General features: G+C 38.6%; 1 protein-coding gene across 2 annotated transcripts in view; it reads left to right on the top strand.

Annotated features, from left to right (window-relative positions):
* Nucleotides 1-16660, top strand: part of MORC4 (MORC family CW-type zinc finger 4) — a 50423-nt gene that overhangs the window by 20469 nt on the left and 13294 nt on the right. For both annotated transcript variants that reach the window (XM_059910094.1, XM_059910093.1), the window contains exons 9-14: nt 43-143; nt 9326-9424; nt 12677-12805; nt 14509-14577; nt 14974-15025; nt 16409-16584. In XM_059910094.1, coding sequence (XP_059766077.1) covers nt 43-143; nt 9326-9424; nt 12677-12805; nt 14509-14577; nt 14974-15025; nt 16409-16584 — 626 coding nt within the window. The remainder of the gene's footprint in view (nt 1-42; nt 144-9325; nt 9425-12676; nt 12806-14508; nt 14578-14973; nt 15026-16408; nt 16585-16660) is intronic.

Genomic DNA, 16660 nt, shown 5'->3' with positions numbered 1-16660 from the left:
CAACAGTAATGTAAGTGTTGAAATTAATATTTTTCTTGTAAGCCAACTCATGGAGAAGGTGTGGGAGTAATTGGAGTCATTGAGTGCAATTTCTTAAAACCTGCCTACAACAAACAAGACTTTGAGTACACCAAGGAGTACCGGTGAGTCACTCCCAGCCTGAGGTGTTTCTGATGGTTTGTTCAGATACGATTCTGTTCTCTGAAACCTCTAAAATCATCTCTAAAAACCAGCCAGATAAGTTAACTGAGAATCCTTTCAAATCTATTTTCCAAGATAAGAGATAAAAGGATTTGATTTTTAAATTAAAAGCTTACTGATACATGATGTATGGAGCCCAACTGAAATAAACCTTAACTTTAAAAATTAGGGAAAGAGCATAGGGGTTGTTTAGTAAAATACTTTGGTGAAACAAAGAGCCTTGAAATTGATCTTAATGAAAGGAGATGAGTGGATCTGAAGTTATTGAATATGTTGTGGGGAAAGCAGCAGTTTGAAGTTTGTTCCAAAAGATTTCCTTGAAGCCAATGAACAGATTGAGAGGAAAGTATTGGAGCAGCAGGAAAAACGTGTGTTTTCCCGGAAGCATCTAGATTTAATAGGTAAGACCAATAAAGAATCAGAAAGGAACTTGACATTGAGGCTGAACCAGCAAGGATATTTTTAGGAGACAAAGAAGGGAGTTGCTAAAGCCGGGATATAATAGTTTGTTTTAAAACTTGTGGGGAGGGATGGATCATACATCCCTTCGTTCATCGAGTATTGTGAGATATCTCCTCTGTGCCAGGTATTAGGGACATAAGAACGAAAGTTAAGAATCCTTGATGCCGGGCTTCCCTGGTGGCGCAGTGGTTGAAAGTCTGCCTGCCAGGGCAGGGGACACGGGTTCGAGCCCTGGTCTGGGAGGATCCCACATGCCGCGGAGCAACTAGGCCCGTGAGCCACAACTACTGAGCCTGCGCGTCTGGAGCCTGTGCTCCGCAACAAGAGAGGCCGCAATAGTGAGAGGCCCGCACACCGCGATGAAGAGTGGCCCCCGCTTGCCACAACTAGAGAAAGCCCTCGCACAGAAACGAAGACCCAACACAGCCATAAATAAATAAATAAATAAATAATAATAAAAAAAGAGTCCTTGATGCCTATGAACAAATGGGATGAGATATATGTAAATAAGAAACTTAAATACCTATAGAATAATTGCTTTAATGGGGGATGTATGCCAAATGGGAAGAAGCTTTAAATATGCCTAAAGGAATTCACAGAGCAGAATATGTTTGAGCTTAAACTTCAAGGAAAAATTGGAGTTTGCTAGGTGGATGAAGAGGGGGAGGACATTCTAAGCACAGGGAAGTATTTGAAAGGGCAAAGGGTGTTCTGGGAGGATGGAGAAAGAAGGCATGAGGACATTTGGTGTCATTTTTCTAGAAATCTCAGTAGCAAATCTTTTCTTAGAGTAGGGGAAAAGTATTTCCCCAAATCTCTTTTGTTTTGTGTCCAAAACTGTAGTAAAATTAGTTAAATGTTGTACCTTAATTTATATGAAACCATAAGACTTTTAGGTTTAGTATTTGACAGAGAACTATTTGGATGACAACCCCAGATTAATTTCAAGGTAATTGGTTCTTGGTCACTCGGGCTACTCAATGATTATAATAACTACCTGCCCTTAGTTTAAGTAAAATGGTCTTTTAAATATGAGTCTGGCACATAATGGAGATCTTTGACTAGGACTTGACTCACAAGAGTGAAAGTTTAGAAATGACATCAGTTTGACAAAAGTCTCAGAGCCAAGTCATTCTATTTGTCTTGAGTGAAAGGAATAGAGAATTTCTGGTGATTAACCGAATAGTTAAGACGTGTGAAATCCAAATGTTAGATATTAAAAATTATGTAACATCCTCTTAAGCCATCTCTGCCACCCCCCAATCTAGCTTTTAAATTTTAGAGGTATTAGACGCTTGGTTTGTGATGTTTCGTTTCAGTATGATGGGTTTGAGGTGATGGCAGGGGAAACCAAATGGAGGTATTCTATAGAGAGTAGGTTTATTCAGCTAAACATATGGGACTTCTGGCTTAAGTAGCTTAATATCTGCCACACATTTTATTAAAAACAGAAAACTAGTATACTATCCTGCATGCAGAGTCTTCGGAGGGTAATAAATTTGCATAGCTCATCCCAATTCTGGCATCATTTCCCTTTTTACTCAATTTATTTTATGTTAAATGAAAAAAAGTCTTTAGTTAAAATATAAGGGAGTTTGAGAGGGCGATTAGAGAAGGTTGTCTGCTATCACAAACTCATCCTAAGAGTATTTATTATACATTTCAAAACCGCTATAAGAGATACCAGCCATCATACTGCTGGAATGTCTACAAATAAATCATTTGTAATATCACTTTTAATAGTTGTAGATATCACATTTCAGCTACAACTATCAGGGCTCAAACTTATAACATTTTTAGAGTGAATTTCAGCTAAAGAAATGCAGTCAACGCATACTAAGTGAACACACCTCACTGGTACGTGGCACAGTGGCTAGATTTTGTGGAGTTTTCCAGAGAAATTCGAGACATGCTTGCTGTCTTTGAGGAGCTCACAGTGTAATTGTAATGACGCATCGTCACAGACACGAAACAGTTTAGAGAGCAATAAACTTGCTGTTTGATCAATCAAAACTAAGTGGTATGGTATAGGAAACATTCCCTGATAGAACAGATAGGGAAGGTTTTAGGTAGAAGGTATGACTTGAGATTTGCCTAAAGGATACAGGTTTAGAAAAGGGAGGGAAAGGAATTCCAGGATGGAATTATAGCGTGAGCTAAGTGACAGCAACTCAGAGTGGGAAGAATATGGGGAGTGGGGATAAGGGGATGTAAGTAGAGTGAAGGGGAGTGAAGTCAGATGGATAGAGTATGGCCCTGTCCTAGGGCAGGGGTTGGCAAATTTTTCTGTGAAGGGGCAGGAAATAAATATTTTAAGCTTTGTGGGCCGTATGGTCTCTGTCACTACTACTCAATTCTGCTGTAGTAGGAAAGCAGCCGTAGACAATAAGTAAAGGAATGAACGGTGTCTGTGTCCAATACAATTTTGTTTACGAAAACACGCGGTGGCCCGGATTTGCCCCACAGGCTGTAGTTTGCTCACCCCTGTCCTGGAGCCACAGTTCCCAAACTGTGTGCCAAGGTGCACATAATGAACTCACAGAGGAGCCACAGGATGTTTACAGTTTTCGAGGGGATACAGTGATATTGACTCTTGCCTATATGCAATAGAAATTGTTTTCTGTTGCTCTCGTAACAAATTACCACAAACTTAGTGCCTTAAGACAACACTGGTATATTGTCTTAGAGTTCTGTAGGTTAGAAGTCCATCATAGATCTCACTGGGCTAAGATCAAGGTGTTGGCAAGGCTGCATTTATTTCTGGAGGCTCTAAGGGAGAATCCGTTTCCTTGGCTTTTCCAACTTTTAGAGGCTGCCAGTATTCCTTGGCCCATGGCCCCCTTCCTCCATCCATATTCAAAGCCATCAGTGGTGGGTTGGGTCATCACATCATAACACTCTGATGACCTTGCTTCTGTCATCACTCTCCTCTGATTCTGACTCTTCTGCCTCACTCTTCCACTTTTAAGGACCCTTAATGATTATGTTGGTAATTCAAGGTAATCTCCCTATCTTAAGGTCAGCTGATGAGTAACCTTAATTCCATTTGCAACCTGATTTCCCCCTTGACATGTAATCTAATATATTCACAGGTTTCAGGGATTAGGACATAGACATCTTTGGAGGACCATTATTCTGCTACTACAGTCTGCCCTCTGGCCCCTTAAGATCCACTTACATCACACATGCAAAATACATTTACCCCATCCCAACATCCCCAAAAGTCTCAACTCTTACAGCAGCTCAGTCTAAACTCTTAATGTCATCAGCTCAGAATTCCCAAATCTCCTCATCTAAATCAGGTATGGATGATACTCTGAGTCTGATGCATCTTGGAGTAAAATTCCTCTCCATCTGCAGATGTGTGTCTTTTTTTTTTTTTTTTTTTGTATTTACTCCCAAAATATAATGGTGGGACAGGCATAGGATACCAGTTATAGATGTTCCAGTTCAAACAGGGAGAAAAAATGAAGGAAAAAGGAATCACAGATTCCAAGCAATTTCCAAGCTAACTCCACTAAATTTCAAGGCCTGGGAATACTCTTCTGGGGCTTTCAGCTCCACCCTCTGGATTTAAGGCTCTGTTCTCTGTCCTCATGGCTCCACCCACAGACTCATTTTTCCTTTTTCTTGAAGGGTAGCATGTATTTGTAGCTGAGTAGTTTCATCAGCCTGTTTCTTAACTGTAGAGTTTTGGGGGTCTAACTGCCTTCTTTCATTTATACTCTCTCTGTCCCTTTCAGTCCAATATAGCAGTTTTGTCCTTGTATACCATTCTCGAGAACCTTGTGGGTTTCAAGTATATATCATGGATATTCACTCCATCAGACAAGAGACTCTTGACGGGTCTTTCCTAGATAATCCTATTTCTATTCTTGGCTTCTGCTGAGATGGTGGTGGAGATCTGATTCACGTGTTTAATCTTTTCGGAGAGCTTTTTGTGTGACTGAATACGTTGACCTTTTGATCTTCCTGAGATATTAGCAAAAGGTTGTCCAGCCACTGCCTTGGCTTTTTCTCTAGAGCATCTTTCTAAATTTTAGCATCTTTTGCAGTCTGGATAAACTGAGAATTTCCAAAATCATTAAGTCCTGGTTCCTTTTTGTTCGACAGTTCTTCCCTCAATTTGTTTCTTTCCTCTCACATTTTATATAAGCAGCAAGCAGCCACCAGGCCACACTTTCAACAGCCTGTTTGGAAGTCTCCTCAGCTAAACGTCCAATTTTATCATTTACAAGTTCTGCTTTCCACATAACTGTGGGACATAATTCTGCTAAGCTTTCTGTCACTATGTGACGGGGATCACCTTCCCTCAAGTTTTCCAATAACATGTTCCTCATTTCCTTCTGAGCCTTCACCAGCAACAATTTTAACATCCATAATTCTACTAACAGTCCGTTCACAATTATTTAGATATACTCTGAGGAAATTTGTGTTTTCTCGACCATGCTCTGCCCTTCTGAGCCCTCACCAGTGGGGTGTTTAACATCCATATTTGTACTAACAGTCTATTCAAGGCAATCCAGGCAATTTCTGTAATGCTCCTCCAATTCTTCCACCCTCTGCCCACTGTCCAATTCTAAAGCCACTTCCACATTTTTAGGTATTTGTTATGGTAGCACCCCACTTTCAGGTACAAAAATGTTTACATTCCTCTTGATTATATCATATCTTTGTGAATCTGGGTTTTTTGTGATTGCTGTGATAAAAAGCAAGTAATACCAAAAATCAATGTTGAATAAGGAATGAGGGAAGTTGTGTCCAGTTTGACTCCAAGGTTTGAGTAGTTGTACAATACCCAACAGGCATACCCATTCCATTATAAGTAATTGTGGCTATTTAAGATTGAAACAGAAATATTTTTAAAATATATATATATTTTTTTTTTCAAATGGGCACTAAATTTTAGTACATAAATACTTATTAAGTTGTTTGGACATAACCATTTAATAGTAATTGGAACCAGTACATATTTCTTTAGACCTAAGGGTGCCATGAAAAACTTGGGACACTAAAGGTACCATGAACCGAGATAGTCTGAGAACTTCTGTCTTAGAGGGACATTGGATAGAGTAGTTGATGCTTTAGGCAATGAGAATTCGTTGTGTATTCTTGAGTAGAGGGGTGACTTGGAACAATTCTATCTTAAGAATATAGTACATTACACTTATATACTGCTTTATGGCTTATAAAGTGCTCTATATGAATTATATCAGTTGATAAATCTGGAAACAGGGTGCAGGATAGATTGAAAGAAGGATTATATGCTATTTGAGTAATCTAGGTGTGGGGTGAAGGTGTGAAATAAGAGTAGCTGTGAGAAAGGAAGTATGTGACAGATACTGAAAAAAAGATCAAAAAATTTGGTGTTAAATTAATAATGGGATAAGGGAAATAAAGGAGAGGAAAGAATCAAAGATCACTTCAAAGCCTCAAATTTAGTAGACTGGCATATTGACAGGATCGTTGATAGAATAACGAGGTTGGGGGAAGGAACAGTTTTGTGTAGTGGCAATGGTGGAAACTAGATTGCACGAGATTAAGACAGGAGAATGAAGAGGAGATAGTGGGTATAGACCACATACCAGGATTGGGGAAGTAAAAGGAAAGAGATTACTAGAACAGTGGAGTCAAGCCAGGTTTTTGCAAGAAGGAATGGGGTTTCAAAATACATGAGAATGGTGTCTTGATTGAGGTGGTGGTTACATGACTGTATGCATTTGTTAAAACCGATAGAACTACATGTTAAAAAGATAAATTTTACTCTATGTAAATTTCGCCTCAATATTTGTTGCCTGAGTACATGAGAACAGAGGTTTATTTTTATTTTTTAAATTGAGATATAATTCACATGCCATAAATGTCACCGTTTAAAAATGTATACTTTAGTGATTTTAGTATATTCACAAAGTTGTACAACCATCACCACTATCTAATTCCAAAACATTTTCTTCACCTCAAAAAGAAACACCTTGTCCTTAGAAGTCACTCCCCATTTCCCCTCCTCTCCAACCCCTGGTAACCACATAATCTGCTTCCTTTATTTTTCAATTTTTTTGTGTGGTAAAATACACATAACATAAAATTTACCATCTTAACCATTTTTAAGTGTACAGTTCGGTGATACTAAGTACATTCATATTGTTATGCAACCATCACCACCATCCAACTCCAGAACTCTTTTTTTTTTTTTTTTTTTTATAAATTTATTTACTTATTTATTTATTTTTGGCTGCGTTGGGTCTCCGTTGCTGCGCGTGGGCTTCCTGTAGTTGCGGCGAGCGGGCCTCTCATTGCAGTGGCCTCTCCTGTTGCGGAGCACGGGCTCCAGGCACACGCGCCTCAGCAGCTGCGGCATGCGGGCTCAGTAGTTGTGGCTCACAGGCTCCAGAGCACAGGCTCAGCAGCTGTGGAACACAGCCCGTGGCAGTTGCGGCACACAGTTGCTCCACGACATGTGGGATCCTCCCGGACCAGGGCTCGAACCCGTGTCCCCTGCACTGGCAGGTGGATTCCCAACCACTGGGCCACCAGGGAAGCCCCCAGAACTCTTTTCATCTAGCAAAACTGAAATTCTATACCTATTAAACAATAACTCCTCATTCCCACCTCCTCCTAGCCCCTGGCAACCACCATTCTACTTTCTGTCTCTATGAATTTGACTACTCTAAGTACCTCATATAAGTGAAATTATACAGTATTTGTCTTTTTGTGACTGGCTTATTTCACTTAATGTAATGTACTCAAGTTTCATCTATGATGTACATATGTCAGAATATCCTTCCTTTTTTAAGGCTGAATAATATTCTATTGTATGTATATACTACAGTTTGCTTATCCATTCATTTATCAGTGAACACTTGGATTGCTTCACCATTTTAGCTCCTGTGATTTATAGTCTATTTTGTCTGATATTTGTATAGCTACCCTTGCTCTCTTTTGGTTACTGTTTACATGGAATATCCTTTTCCATCCTTTCACTTTCACCCTCTTTGTGTCTTTGTATCTAAAGTTAGTCTCCTGTAGACAGCATATATTTAGGTCATTTTTTTATTTTACCCATCTCTCTGTGTCTTTTGATTGGAGACTTTAATCCATTTACATTTAAAGCAATTACTGATAAGAAAGGACTACTGTCATTTTGCTATTTGTTTTCTATATGCCTTATAGATATTTTGTCCTTCATTTCCTGTATTACTATGGTCTTTTATGTTTAGCTGGTTTTTTGTAGTGAAACATTTAAATTCTTCTCATTTCCTTTTGTGTATATTTTATAGCTCTTTCCCTTGTGGTTACCATGGGATTACATTACCCTGTGATCAGGAGCAGCAAACAGAGATCAGAGCACAGATCCCCAATATTTGGAGGACAAGGTCTTTTTTGCCTACCCTGGCTCCTGCAAGCTGGTCTTGAAATGTGTGCACAGCTGCCTGTCACAGGGCTGGGGTAGGAGATGGGTAGCTAAGAGCTGAAATTTGCCCATCTATCATCCAAGCATTCCCTTGGAAATTACAAGTCTTCAGTAGACTCCAGAGTTCCAAATAGTTACATTAGACAGATTCTGCCAGTGTAATTGTTGTCTAGATGGGAGGCAGATTCCTGGTGCTTCCTACTCTACCACCTTTCCAGAATCCCATGTAATCTTTTTTAAAAAGTAGATTTAAAGTAAAATTTTAAGAGAAAACAAGAAATAGTTCTTCATCTGTGACTTTAGGGAAGGATATAAACATAGAGGTAGGAACACTGGTAGGTTGGAGGGGAATCAGAGTTTATAGGGGAACTCATATATGATTTAATCTTCTCTGTGTAGTCAGAATCTAATTTAATATGAGTAAGGTGGAGTTAAGGAAGAATTCCTCTTAAGGAGAGAAGAGGTCTACAAAACCTTTGGGGAATTATCCGGTGAGTCAAGAGATCTAAAAACTAAATTTGTAGTGTTTCAGGTGTATACAGCTCTACATTAAGTTGTAATCCTGGGTTGTAGAATTAAATAGGAATTAGTCACTAGAAATTGGCAGTTTTTAAAAGTAAAATTCAGGTTTTCTACACATTGTATTGTTTAACCCTGGGTCTGCTGTTGTTCATTTGGGAAGAGAGATAAAGAAGAAAGGGCAAGAGCCATAATTGGGGCATAGCCTCCACTAACAGCTATATAGTAGAAGGTTGAAGGAGACTTTGTTGCCTGTTGCTGCTATAACTGCTGTGATCAGCATTTAGATAAAGAAGAACTATATAGACATTTTTAAGTTAGTGTTTGATTTGTAATAGATAGGGTGCAGTATTTGATCCTCTGCCTTTCAACTTGGTCCTCAATTGTTTACCTGTAGTCATCTGACCATTGAATAACTCCCCAACAACTTATCTGCAATTTAGTCTTCTATCATTGTCTCTAATGTCAGCTCCCCTCGCCGTGATTCTAAAATTTGGAGAACACAGTACTTTTTAGGACTTGTGACCATCTTACCTTTTCAACTGACTTTGTCATTTTGACATGTAAGTTACAAAGGCAGTACATTCCCATCCTAGTTTCTGAAAGTGTAGATGTTCAGACCTATGCTGAATATTCTAAATTGCTGGTTTCTGTTAAATGGGAGCATCTTAAAGATTGCAAAATTATTCAACAAATTCTCAACATTGACATGTTTCTTTCTTTTTCTTTCAGGTTGACAATAAATGCCCTTGCCCAGAAGCTCAATGCTTATTGGAAGGAAAAGACCTCCCAAGAGAATTTTGAGACCTCAGCCATAGTCAGGCCAATACTGTGAGTAGTAAATTTAGAATATAAAAGTATTAGGGGTAATGTCTATGGAGCAAATGGAAGGAATGGGATAAGATGGTGCTTTTCACATAAGGAAGTTTAATTAACTAAAAATAAGAAATCACAGGTACTAATTTCATCATTCTCTAGACCTCTTCATTCTGGTTTAACACTTCTGTGATTTGGATCATAAATATGAAGAGTTTAGTACTGTCAGTTTATCCTGCAGGCAGCATGATATAGTAGAAGATGATGACCATTTAAATCAGCCATTCCTGGGTTGAAAATCTAGATCTGCTGCTTCTTTTTTTTTAATAAACAACTTGAAACTTTTATTGTATCAATGTACTATCTAATGTATTACAATTGCTTTCAGGTCATAAGTTCTATAAAAATTATGAATATTACTTAAAAACCTAAATAAATCACTAGTGTATTCTCTACTTTCAAATAATTAGGCAAAAATCATGAAATTAAATCATGGATAAATGTCTATTAGTCTTTGTTTGTTTTTAGATTTTATTGAAGTATAGTTGATTTAAAATGTTGTGTTAATCTCTTCTGTACAGCAAAGTGACTGAGTTATACATATGTATATTCTTTTTCATATTCTTTTCCATTATGGTTTGTCACAAGACATTGAATATAGTTCCCTGTGCTATACAGTAGGACCTTGTTGTTTATCCATCCTATATATAGTAGTTTGCCTCTGATAATCCCAAACTCCCATTCTTTCCCTCCCCTACCCACTCCCCCTTGGCAACCACAAGTCTATTAGATCTTCTTCTTAATAGTTGGTTGAGCTTAGGTTAAGTAAGTCACTTCACCTCTCTGAGTATAATAAGTTAGATGACATAACCTTTTTTGCACAGTACCTGGCATATAGTAGGCATTTAGGCATTCAGAAATATTAGCCAACTTCCCTTCTCTTTATTACTAGCGAACATTGTTGGAACTGTACCAAGAAATTTGAGACTAGAAGTAGAGAACCCGGCATGTCAGAAAAAAATGTAGAATTTATTGAATCTAAGACAGGAAATTACACACAGAATGGTGGATCAGGATGAAATGCCTTAGTAGGCCAGGAAAGGAGCATAATATAGAGGATAGGATGTGTAACAACATGTATACAGTCAATTATACCATCAAGACAAAGATTAGAGGTTCATTTTGGGGTAGGCACCCATGTTTTTTTAAAAATGGAAATCATCAGACAAATGTTTGATATAAAATTTTGTTTTAAATGCAACATGATTGCTGTATGAATATCACTATATCTTATTCTAAAGATCTCTACTCCTGTCCAACATCCATGGTTTTCAAAGAAATGAAAATTGAGATGCCTTTTTTTGCCTTTTAAATAAGCAGTGATTAATGCAATGAAACAGATGTTCGTATATTGCTGGAGTGTGTTTATGTATGTTATACAACCTTTTCTGGAGGCAGAATGATGATTATCTATTGAGTACTTACATGCCGGACACTGGTCTAAGTTCTTTACATGTATTTATTTAATCATCACAACAACCCTATGAGATAGACAGATGATATTATTACTTCTTTACAAATGTAGGCACTGATACACTGAGAGCTTAAGTAACTTGTTCAAGATTGGATAAGTAGAAAGTGGTAGATCCACTTATGTTCAAATATAGGCAGTCAGGCCCCCAAACCCAGGTTCTCAACCACGACACTCTTCTGGAAGGATGCAATGAGAATATGGTATAGACCCTTCAACTACCTACTTATTGCAAGCACAAGCTAAAAGTCTCTCCTATCTGCCTGGATGGGAGGATCTACTATGGTCTGCATGTAGCCTGAGGCAGGGAGTTACTGTCTCTAATGCTTGTCCCCAGGAGAGTAATATTGGCACGCTTCTGCATGAGACTCTTCTGTGTGTGTGCATGTAAAACCAAAGCTAATATGACCTTTCCTCTCCCCTTCCACTACGGCTGAAACTCCTTTCTCTGGCTCTAAATAAAACAGTGACTGTACAGAAATATTTAGACACCAGAGGTCAGGCCTGAGCTTAGAGTTTAGAGGTTGCAAGGCTGGAGCAGCCTGTAGCTAGGAGATAGGAAGCTATATATCCAAGAATGTGTATGAATACTCTTTGTTAAAACAGAGTTTTGAACAAGAAGAGGGCATTGTATTTGAGTGGTAGACTTATGGGCACCTTTTACTTTCTTTTTTATATCTTTCTGTATTTTCTATATGAGCTTATATTGCTTTTATAACTAGAAAAAAAACACCATTTAAAAAGATAAGAAAAATATTGAACTAAGACATACAAGAATCATACCACTCTATTGAAATGTCTAGTATAAGAGCAGTGTAAATGTAACATACACAAAATCTTTTAGTGTAAATTACATGTTTTTCAGATTGGCCCTAGGTGTCTCTACCCTCTTTCTGTCTTTTCTCCAGCCTTCCCCCTTCCCACTCTGGTCTGACTTTCACATATTAGATGCTGACTACTTCTATTATACAATGATCATCTCCTCTTACAGAGAAACAAATTTACTCTAAGGTGTAGGTGACTGGGTTACACTTCCTAGAGGAGATGGGAATGGGCATGTATTTTAAGAGTAGAACTCTGGAAGAATTTTCTCTTCATAACTTAACCCAGTTGTTGAACTGGAGCCACCATTTCTAGTTATGAAATTTAATCAAATTTATGTTACTTTTTAAGGTTAACTTTGGGAATATCAACCTAATATTGATTTTGATTTAAGTATGAACAAAGACTTCTTGAAAGGAAAAAAAAAGGGAGGACTAGGGAGCCTGCAGGGAAATGGGGGAGTCATTTTAATGACAGTGCTTCAATGACTCTCACAAATGCATTTCAAATCTATCACAGGATTGGATAGAAGCAAATAAAATGATTCTATCGGTCTTATTTTTTAGTAATATTGTAGTATATATAAAACTTTTTGCTGATTAATAAATTTTAAAGTTATCCTTTTGTTTGCTTAAGGATAAGATTCCAAGGTAAGTACTATTGACCTCTGTAATATGGTAGCTCACCATGTTAAAACTTGCTACTATTTTTCATATCCATATCTGGTCTAGTCCTATCATTATTTTATCTGTGAAGTTCAAGATATATACATTTTAGACACCTGGACGATAACATTTCTAACACATTTCATATATAAAATCATGCTCTTTCACTTTTAGGGTATGCCTTTCTAATGTAAGACAGAGTACAGAGCTAGGATATACACAGTCATGCTTCTGTTTTCCTTCATTCAGGAAGATTCCTGACCAGACATGGGTACAGTGTGATGAGTGTCTTAAATGGAGGAAGCTTCCTGGCAAGGTTGATCCATCTACATTACCTGCAAGATGGTTTTGTTACTATAATTCCCATCCAAAGTACAGGTAAGGTTAAGACTCAGTATTATGTCAGAGAGCACTCCTGATTTGTCTCTGTGTCCTAAAACACTTTTCATCTCAAGTCCACACTCTTCACCCTGGCGTTCAAGCCCCTATGCTAACTGGTCCCACCCTACCTATTCATTGTATCTTAACACAAACCTGCTTTAGCAGGCCTGTGGCTTCACTCTTCCCCACACATGCCATACGTATTCCCTTCTCCATGACTTGATACTGTCATTCCACTTGCTTACAGTGACTTTCTGTATTCCATCTGCCTATCTAAATCATATCCGTCTGGTAAGCTTAAGTATTTTGTGTGATACTTCTCCAGTTGACAGTAGTTTACAGTTATTTTACTCTGGCTTCCTGTGGTATTTAATTCTTCACATTTGTTCACGTACTGTTTGAATTTTTTGGATGTTTTTCATATATATATACTTGGGCTCTTCAAGAGATTATAAATTACTTGAGAACAAGGGATTTACATTTCAGGTTGAGTTGACAGTTTTCTTCATATGCTTCCTATACTTGCATCTGTTGTAGTACCTATTGTACATTCAATGCAGGTTGTTTACACGTTTGTCTTTCTAATATACCATGTGTTTCTTGAAGCAGCTAACATCTAGATAGTGCCTGTCATACCCATGGGTATTCATTTCAATTTGACAGATATTTTTTATATGACTTAGTCACATAGGTTGATAGTAATAACTCAGTTTGCTTCAATTCAGCTGTGACTTTCTTAACTTTTTTCTGCAGAATAAATGCTGATAGAAAAAAGGTACTAAACCAGAGTATGCTTTTTAGAAAAAAATATTTAAAATGGAGGAAATTAAATAAATGAAGTCCAGATCTGTAATGAGCAAGCATTTCCCCGTAGTCTCCAGATGTGCCTAAGTATCTCTTAGGGTTGTGTGATTAAAATGTAGGACTGAGTGCTTAGAAGTCTCATTTTTGAATCCTGTATATGCTATCAGTTTATACTTAGTCCAGGAGACATAGCCTTCCAGGACACTTTGTGCCCTAATAAAATGGGTGTAACATAGGGTTTCCAATTATTATTAATTTTTGTTTATTTCTAGGATTGCTTTTGTCCACTGAATACATTTTCTAGTACTCCTTTCAGCTTTTACTCCTAAAATTCTCTTCCTCGTGCTTTACATCTAGTCTTTTCATTTATAGAATTCTTTTTCTCCTCTTTGCTAGTCTCTGTTCTGTTCCTTTTACAATGTCAGCTCCTAGTCTCTTCTTGCTGCTCTCTATCATAGCCTCTGATTTTCCTCTTCAGGCGTCATCACATAGTCTAGGGATGCTCCTGCTTCTAGACGGCACCTTGGGAATTACTTTCTTAGTACATGAGGCAAAAGACCTCGGTTCTAGTCCCAGCAATATTCTCTTTGTATGGAACCTCAAGCAAGTCTCTCTTGTGCTTGAACTTCACTGTGTAAAACTAGAGAATTATGCTTTAGTACTTTGAGTGTCTTGGGAGAATGGTGATATATACACCAAAAATAATGATATGATATGCCTTGAAAAGAGAATCGCTACATGTTATCCTGCACACAGGTTTTATAATGTGGGTGGAATCTGAACTCTGTAATGTTAGAGGGTGGTTAACCTGCCTTGTCATAGTCGTGAGGAAAGTAAAGGGTAACAGTGAAGGGCACATTTTGTTTCTGAAAGATGATTTCTTCTCTGTACTGCAGGAGGTGCTCTGTTCCAGAGGAACAAGAACTCATTGATGAAGACCTGTACTTGAGCAAAGCTAAGAAACAGTTGAGTATACCCGAGGTGGTGCTCTATATCATACAGTAGAGGAGCCTGACCCTTCCTAATAGGACAGGGGAATTTTGAGAAGAGAGATGATTTTTTAAAAATGATTTCCCTATTCACCTCTCTGGTCTTCCAGTTCTTTATTCTTCCTAATCATCTCCTGAATGTCTCAACTAGTGATTGACTTTAACCTCTCTCCCTCTTCCCCCCACCTTTTGATAGGGCATTTGAAATCTCTCTTCAGTAGCAGAGTTCAGGAAGGAACACTTAGTTACTCAACAAGGCTCACATTATTTCTAGTTTAGAAGGAACATTATAACCTAAGTCTATAATTGGTAATCCATTTCAGACTGAGAAATTTCATGAGTGAACTAAATAGCCCTTTTATCTTCTCCTAGAGATCAAACTGTTGAGAAGAAGAAGGTACCAGTGGAAAGTGAGAGCCACCAGGTGAGAGACAGTCCACCCTCTTGCTTTTCTTACACAAAATTTTCCCCAACAGGGGACATAGGTTGAAGGAAGCAGCACTCTTGAAAGCTGCATAGAAATAACAAGCCAGTTGTCCTGGTGGTCTTTTTTTTCACTGGATCTTTTGATTTTGCTTTGATCTGCTGTTACTGATGTTCAGATCACCAAAAATAGAAAAGCCAAATCATTTATTGCCCAGATTTGGATTCAGTACTGATTCTGGACAGTGTGAATGTCACATTCGGTGTCACAGAATATTCAGGGTTATGTTCCATCCTCATACAGGCTGCTCCTGTTGAGTGTCTGGTTTTCCTCAGTCTCCTTTCTTCCAGGATTCAGGGGTGATTCCTTTCTCCTTCCTCTTGGGAAGAAGGGGTGGTTCTTTGTGCCCCTCCCCATCCCTGCTTTCAGGCTGGCTGGCTTTATAAAGACTCTGCTGTTTTGAATTTTCAGGAGCACTGTCTCTCGGACATGGTTGCCCAGCTCCGGACGCTGAAGGGTGCAATAAGGTTGGCCGTCCTTTCAGGGACACTCCTTTCCTGACAGCCACCATAGCACCCATATATCTTCCCCACCCAACCTTGCCTTTCTGCATGATTTTCCTCTTGACCCTCTTTCCCAGAGATATCTGCTAGTAGCATGTTAGATTCACCTTCCACCCACTCAGTCAGGGTAGGTCAGACTGGTGAGGATAGAGGCAATTAAATACTAATTCTTCCTCTGATATCCTACCAAGACCCAGGTGTATTGATAAACAGGTTGCATACCCTCATGTCTTGGCTTAATAGTCTGATCTAGAGATTGGGAGATTTCCTGGGACCGCCCTGTCCTCATTCAGTTTACCTCCCCTTTATACTCCTTCACCTTCATCATTCATACTATCTTCATAAGCTGGCTCTCCCACAAGATCCCAGATGCATGTCTCTGTGTGTGTGCAATACGAATATATATTAGTCTCTCGCATGCATTTCTCCAAGACCAGCACAGACCCTTGCTGCAGTGCTTATTCCCTCCATCCCTTCCCTCATCACAGAGCTCATAGGAGTGAAAACCCAGCCTTAAACTGGGTCACAAGAGAGAATTAGACAGTGACTAGGGGACCTGGGTTTGTGTTGCGGGTGGGATGACTCTAGGAGCCAATAAGTGAGTTGGGGAGGTCTGTTGGTGTCCAGTTGATAAGGTTATAACTGAACGTGCCCGGGGTCAGTGTTCTAGTGTACATTACTGCGCGCTGTTTGTTTTGTGTAGGAAACAGTTCGTTTTTATTTGGCCAAGTGTTCTTTCCTAGCATCAGAAGGATTGACTCATCCTTTGGTATTTAGTTTGAAATTGGGATTTTTTATGAGTTATTTCTTTCTTTGCTAGGTATTCACTAATCCACTCAAGATCCCTTCTATTCAAGATATGGATGACTTGAATAATAAGACGATTGAATATGAGGGAATTGATAGCCCTAGCCGGCTTTCATCTGTTGGAGAAGAAAGCAGAACACCTTCTCTTCAACTTAAGCCTCTGGATTCCAGTGTTTTTCAGTTTTCCAGGTGGGTAAAAAAACATAGACTCTCTTCAGTAATAAGCCTCAGGGTTTGTTTTCCTGTAAAATAAATTAGTATGGTT

This window comes from Balaenoptera ricei, chromosome X (genome assembly GCF_028023285.1).
Source record: "Balaenoptera ricei isolate mBalRic1 chromosome X, mBalRic1.hap2, whole genome shotgun sequence".
In the NCBI taxonomy this organism is placed as follows: Eukaryota; Metazoa; Chordata; class Mammalia; order Artiodactyla; family Balaenopteridae; genus Balaenoptera; species Balaenoptera ricei.
Note: the sequence above shows the minus strand (reverse complement) of the source record. Positions and strands in the feature narration are given on the sequence as shown.